The following is a 7,065-nucleotide window of genomic DNA, read 5'->3' as shown; positions in this document are numbered from 1 at the left end:
GCCGCCCTCCCGCACCGCGCGGGCGCGCACCGACGTGGCGGCGAGCGATAGGGGAAAACGCGCATGCGCTGAGGGGTTCGCGGAGTGCACACCCCTGTGCTTGCCAAAAGCCAATAGGAGCGCAGAGCTTGCTGTTGCTGGGCAGATTAGAGAGTTGTTCTTTCCAAAAGCCAATCAAGGCCCGGTGCTGGCGCGGGGTCTTGTCTGAGGCGGCTCGGCTGAGGGAATGTCGGGGGGATTCCTGGCTGAAGGAATGTCTGGGGCTCCTGCCGGAGTAAAGTCCGGGGAATTCCTGACTTAAGGAGAGTCTAGGGGGCTCCTGGCTGAAGGAGAGTCCAGAAAGTTCCAATTTCTGGGCTCCTGGCTGAAGGAATGTCCAGGGGTTTGTGGTCAAAGGAGTCCTCAGGGGCTTCCTGGCTGAAGGATTTTTCAGGGGGATTCCTGGCCTGAGAGTCCAGCGAGATTCCTGACCAAAGGAGCGTCCAGAATCTACCACGAAGGTGGCGGACAGCAGCTCTGTGTCGACCTGCTTGGAGCTGGGGAAAGGCAAATCACTGCTTTCCCTTTCTTATTTTATTTTATTTTTCTCCTCAGAAACTATCATGGTGTCAACCTCATGGAGCCTGAACTGAGCAAAGCAACTGAGAGCGACCCAACTCTGCTGCTTTTCAGTTTCTGAAAGGGGGAATGACTTTTCAATGAACCAAAGCAGAACTTTTCTCTATATTCCATTTAAATCCTTCCAGCCTTCCCATCTCTCCAAAGTGAGCAGAGGATGCTCCCTCACAGGCTCTGCAATGAGGGAAGGGCATTTTCCTATCATGGAATCACAGCTTGGAAAGGATGTTACCCTCACCCTCTGCTGCCCAGCTCCTTGCTAGCAGAGCCTTTGGGGTGGATTAGAGGGAGATGACCCTGAATGATGGGTGTTTGTAAATATGCACATGTAGATTTATTGTAGAACAGTTTGGTTGCACACAAGAATGTCATATTACTACAAATGACTACCAAAATGTAACCATATAGGTGGTCATTTATAGTAATATGACTTTTATAGCAATAGTATAGTAATATATAATATTATAGAATAGTAATATATCATATTATAGCATAGTATAGTAATATGTCATTTATAATAACATGGTATAAAACCATAAAGATACCATTGAAGAAAATGTATAAGCATAAAGGAAGAAAGATCTCACTAAAACAGTAAACAGGAGGCAAATAATTAATCACAGGTTGTGATTAGATCAAGTTTTAACAACAGGTAGGATATAACAGGACAAATGTAAACAATCAGTGCAGCAAAGAACTCTCCACTCATGTTGCTACTTCATCTTCACATGGCCACATCATCTTTTTGTGGAATACCTGTAAGAAAAGAAAATTATGTCCTCCTTGGAGCAGTTGAAAAAGAAGGAACTATCCATTTTTGTGACTCCTTTTCTTGTCTGGCATAATGCCACTGGAGCAGCAGTAATGGAGATGTCTGAAACATGTCTTCTCTAAAAAAAGCAACAAACCTAAAGCACACTGGAGCTCCTTTACACTCCCCAGTATCTTTACATGCTCTAGGGTGGGCAAGGTTTCAGGGGGAACACACACACTGATCCTCCTTTCCACCATATCCCCAGGAGTTTAACCCTGGAGGAAGGAAGTTGTACTGGTGCCTTGAAGTGGCTGCCTAGAAGAGAGGCTAGACCAGGTTGAGAGAATAAATATTTATTTGTATTTATAATTGTATTAAATTTTATTTATGATATTATTAATTTTTTAAATATTTATGAATTTATCAAAGGCCTTCAGTAGACACACCTTGGGCAGTCAAAAGCCTCCCAGGGGCTACACCCAAGGTGGATGAAGGTCAGCAGTTTTTCAGACAATTGTAAATTTGGTCCATTTACATATCAGGGGTTAATGCTCTAATTACAGTTTCAGCTAATGAAGTCGTTTACCCCCAGTTTGCTCCCCCCAACTCACTTTTATTTATACTTTTTGGGGCTCTAGAGTGTCCTTGGATATCAAGCCTAGAGGAATTGTTTGTCCAAAATGTGAAGACAGTAACTAACACTGTAAATGGAGTTTAGAGTTCTACACTAATGCAGAACAGAATTTGAAAAATAGAAAACTAAAATCTTAAGGCACCAGCACCTTCTCTAAGTCCCAGACTCTCCAGGTGGGTGATGATATTTGTGTGAGTGTGGCTGCTGATCAATATCTGGGTGTTCCTCGGTCCCTCTCCGGGGGGATCTGCAGGGTCAGGGAGTGCCGGTGTTCTGGAGGTGAGTAAAGGCACGCTGAGTCCCCTCCCGGGTAAAAGCAAAACGATCCCAGTCTGCCTCCTGCTGTTGGAAAATGATACAAAATTTAGAATTTTTTTGTAACTAGTTTTGTTCGCCTTTACCTGGGGGGGAAAGGAGTTGAAGTTTCTTTTCAAAGGATCATCACTCAAGCTGTGATGAGTTTCACATCTCAGCAGGCTGGGAACAGCACAGAAAAGACACAAAAGATAATGACCATTAATGAACAGCAACTCAAATATCAGCCCTGGCATGGTCTGGGTTTCATGGTCTGAGAAAAAATGAGAGAACCACGGAATGAGGACCTAATCAACGTCAGAGCCCAAGAGATCCATACCCAGTAGGAAAGCAAATGCTGAGAGCTGCATAACTTTAAACCACTGAGCACTGAACAATGAATTTCCGTGGGTTTTCACTGTGTAAATATCTGAAAAATCTGGTAAAGAGTGATGTGTGATGGAAGGATTGTCTCTGCACACCCAGGCAATGTGTTATGGAGATATTGGGACACAAGACAGATTATGGACTTTGGACCTGGTTAGCATAGAAGATTTGGTAACAGGATGCCTTGTCAAAAGCAAACAGAACTTTGAGGATTAAATAAAGATTCAATCAAAGAGGTTTACTGGAAAACAAAATTTTATTACACTCTGCAAGCAAGAGATGATGTAATATGCTTGAGTTTGTGTATGTGATTTTAACCTAATCATTCTAGTAGATATTGCTAGTCTTCCTAAAACAGTATATAAGCATTGGTAGTCCACAAGAAATTTGGATTCTGATCACCAAATCAGTCTTTTCTGTCTCTCTTCATCACCAACAGTGTGTGGATTAAGTTATTTCTGTTGCACATCCTGGTTAGAACAACATCCTGGCCAGAATAAAGTAATGCCTTGATTCTCTAACACTAAATATGTTGTTGGAGGGTTTTTCTCGCTGTTTCAGTGACACTGCAAGGGAACCATAAAATTCACGTCTTTGATGCCAGTAGTGACACAGATCTGATGGGCCTGAGGCTGGGTTGTGGCAGTCACTTTGGCTGTGTGAGGTACAGCAGCTGCTCCAGGCCAGTGCCAGCTCTGAGGTGTTGGTAATCACTGTCAGCCACCACGCCCTGCTGGGTTTATGTTGGATTAATCTATTTCTGACCCAGAGATGGGGCAACTGAAACGGGTTTTAAAAGCTTTTATTCCATTTTCAGTCTCATGTGAAGGGTGAGACAATACAGATGTTATAATTCACAACATCCCAATCAGCAGCCAATTATTTCCTAATTACAATACACTGTAAGTGTTTCTTGGCCTGTCAGCTTTTGCCACCCCATGCTGGAAATGCCTTAAAGCCAATCACCTCAAATTACCCCTCTGCAATGCATCTTTCACAGTTCTAGTTCTCCAAAGTATCTAATCTTATTTATAAAACCATCCTTTGAAACTTGTTCCTGGCTCCATTTCTCTCTCAGCAATGTCTGTCCTGTTCCATGGCATTTCCAAGTCAGCATTTCTCCTCTCCAGGTTTGCACACAGCTGCTCACTGTGGGAGCCTTCTGCCAGGCTGTGCTCACAGGCTGATCTGGCCAGGCACTAAATTCTTGTTGCTTGGCACTTGTGAGAGTGTATTGGGACAGCTGTGCACAGTACAAAAAAACCTCAAAGATGTTATTAGGGTGGTGTGAGTCCAGTGGAGGACAAGAGAGTTTATCAGTTTATCAGAGGCAGAGAGAAGACAAAGTCAAGAGGAGGGATCTGCCTGAACTGACCACTGAGGGGGACTCAGAGACAAATTAGAGTCAGTCCTCTCACAAAGGGATAGGTCATGGCTTAAAGTAAATCTTTTCTGCACAAAAGGAAAGAAATACTCACAATGAAAACACAAGGGAAGCTGGGGCACTGTGGAGAAGTTGATACATGCCCTGTCTGGAGATATCCACACTTAGTGAGAGAAGGGCATGAGCAACCTTGTCCTGCTTTGATTTCAGCAAGGACTGGACCTCCAGAGGTCCTTTGCAATCTCATTTTCTCTGTGGTTTGATTATACTCTTGCTGTTCTTTCACAAGTGTTTTCCCACAAGGTGTTTTTTCAGGATTTGATACCTAATTGGTCCCTGAGGTTTGACACAGTGAGGAAACACAGGACTGTAATACCCTGCCACTATTATATAAAGGAGCTGAAGAGAGAGGAATTTTTTTTTTTCCCCAGAAATCAATTGTCAAACTAAGTCAAGGAGGAAAAGAATCAGACTCAGAACATTCTTTGTAGCATCCTGGATTGTTGTGGATATACTGGTAACTACCTGGAGCATTTCTTAGAGTTCTTAGAGGGTACAGTTTTCTGAAGACTAGGGAACGTTTAAAGGAACATTGACTTGGAAAACTGAACTTTTAATCTTCAAACTAAAGTAAAAGCCTTTAGCTGTTACTGAGGGAGTTTCTTGGTCTAGGGGAGCACTCTTAACTTCCAGATAATATCAGTCCATCTGTGGTATTGAAAAGTATGTCTTATATTTAGTGTGGTTTGTGTTTTGTTTTGGTGTTTTTTAAAAAGATGATGCCAATAAACTCCTGTGTTTTGCTGGGAAAAGGGCTCTGAGAGGAAAGCTTTTATGGGAATAGTGCATTAAGAAGGGTTGTACCATCCCAGTTTATAGCTATCCTTTTGTTGAGCATTTCAAGAGGGAAATTTGAGTGTCTTGTTTGATATGGGTTATCAGCTAAATAAGATGGGCTTGCTTTTCCTGGAAATTCATTGTGTTGTTATTTACTTCAGTCATTCAGAAATATCTGAAATTAGTCTGAAGTCAATCTAAAACCAGATTAAAATATCCAGATAACATAATAGATAACATGAGTGCAAAACAAGACAGGGCCAGGAGGGCTGGTGTCTGGGAGGAAGAGTTGAAAAACCACAGATGGGACCTGGCAAGCCTGCAAGAACAGACTGGGGTTGAAGGGGATCAGACAGAGATTTCAGGTTTCACTCAGGAGGTGATGCCATGGTGGAGTAGTGCAGCAGTGCCACAGACAGGGTCACTGGACAGAGAACACTGGGCTTGGGTGGGGGCTGTGGGAGGGAGGGGTGCTTGGACAGGTGCTCTGAAGAGGAAGGAATGTCCATCAGCATCAGAGCTGATCCACTGGAGCTGCAGAGCTGAGGGTAAACAAACAGGCAATTTCCTCGCAGTTGTTCCCATTCCCTCTCTCCCACTGGTGCCTGCTGTAACATCCAGCACTGCTCTGTGCATTTTGCCCTCTCTCAGTGGTAGCCAGAAGCCTCAGCTTTGCAGCATTGCTGTCTTTCTGTCTGGCCTCTTCTCTGAAGAGTCTCCACCTCTCTCTCTTTTCTTCTTCTACCTCTCTCTCTTTCCCCATCTCCTTTAAACTGCAGTAACTTTCTCTTTTGCAATATTAATGTGTCCTTGCACCAGTCTAACCTGCTTCAGAGTCAGTCTGGGAATGATTGCATTCCTCTGTGGTAAGTCTGGACACAGCAAAGTTCCCATTCTGGGCATTTGGCTTTTTTTTTTTTGGTTTGTTGGAGGGTGGATGTAGTCAGATCATTCAGAGAGACCCAATAACAGCTTCTGCACCTCTCAGGAATTGTTCTGACTGGAGTGAGGACTCAGTCTTACAAATTGAGCTTGGGGCTCCTTATTCATACCCAGGATTTTTAATATGTGGTTACTGTGGCTGCTGCAGTCTTTTACAGAAGGCTTGTTGCTGGTATTGCCCTGTAATGTTAGCAAAGCCAAACTGACACATGTTCAGCTGTTTTCCAACAGTTCCCAAACCAGATCTTTTCTTTTTCTGCCAGCAGTGATGTCTCAATGAACCACACAACTGTAGTGGAGTTTGTCCTCCTGGGACTGGCTAACAGCCGCCAGTGGGAGATCACCCTCTTTGTGTTCCTTGGCATTGCCTATCTCTTGATCCTGCTTGGAAACACTTCTGTCATCAGCATCACCCTCACCAATAAATTTCTCCAGACCCCCATGTACTACTTCCTCAGGAATTTTGCCCTTTTGGAAATCACTTTCACCTCCACATTCCTTCCCAGCACCCTGTACAGCCTCCTGACAGAGAGGAAGACAATTTCCCTGCCTGGCTGCTTCCTCCAGATGTTGTTTTTCTACTGCCTGGGTACCTGCACCCTGTTCTACATGGCAGTGATGTCCTTGGACCGCTACGTTGCCATCTGCCACCCCCTGCACTACGCAGCCATCATGAGCAGCAGATTCTGCCTGCAGCTGCTCCTGGCCTGCTGGGCACTGACTTTTCTCCTGATGTTCCCCCCCACCATCATGACAGTGCAGTTGCCATTCTGTGGTCCCAATGTCATGAACCACTTTTACTGTGATGCTTCCCTGTTGTTGCAGCTGTCCTGCACAGACACAGGCTTCATCGAAGAGCTGATGTTCATCATCCTCATCCTCATCCTCCCTGGTACCCTGCTAGTAACAGCTGTTTCTTATGGCTGCATTATTGTCACCATCTTGCATATTCCATCATCTGCAGGCAGGAGGAAGGCATTTTCCACGTGCTCAGCTCACCTCATGGTGGTGATGGTGTTCTACAGCACCTGTATTTACAGGTACATCCGCCCAGCCCAGCGAGGTGGGCAGGACTCTGACAAAGTTCTGTCTCTGTTCTTCTCTGTGCTGACTCAGACACTCAACCCTTACATCTACTCACTCAGGAACAGGCAAGTCAAGCAAGCTTTAAAGGAGAAAATTCTGAAGTTTTCTGGCTCCCTGAGGAAGATGTGA

At 44.5% G+C, this 7,065-nt stretch overlaps 1 protein-coding gene across 1 annotated transcript; it reads left to right on the top strand.

Annotated features, from left to right (window-relative positions):
- Nucleotides 1-6,126: 6,126 nt before the first annotated feature.
- Nucleotides 6,127-7,065, top strand: LOC311163303 (olfactory receptor 6E1-like; the record flags this gene model as incomplete). Its single annotated transcript, XM_084222098.1, has 1 exon — nt 6,127-7,065. The coding sequence occupies one exon, from the start codon at nt 6,127-6,129 to the stop codon at nt 7,063-7,065; it is 939 nt and encodes a 312-aa protein (XP_084078224.1).

Source organism: Fringilla coelebs (assembly GCF_963513975.1).
Source record: "Fringilla coelebs genome assembly, chromosome: 27".
Lineage (NCBI taxonomy): Eukaryota > Metazoa > Chordata > Aves > Passeriformes > Fringillidae > Fringilla > Fringilla coelebs.
Note: the sequence above shows the minus strand (reverse complement) of the source record. Positions and strands in the feature narration are given on the sequence as shown.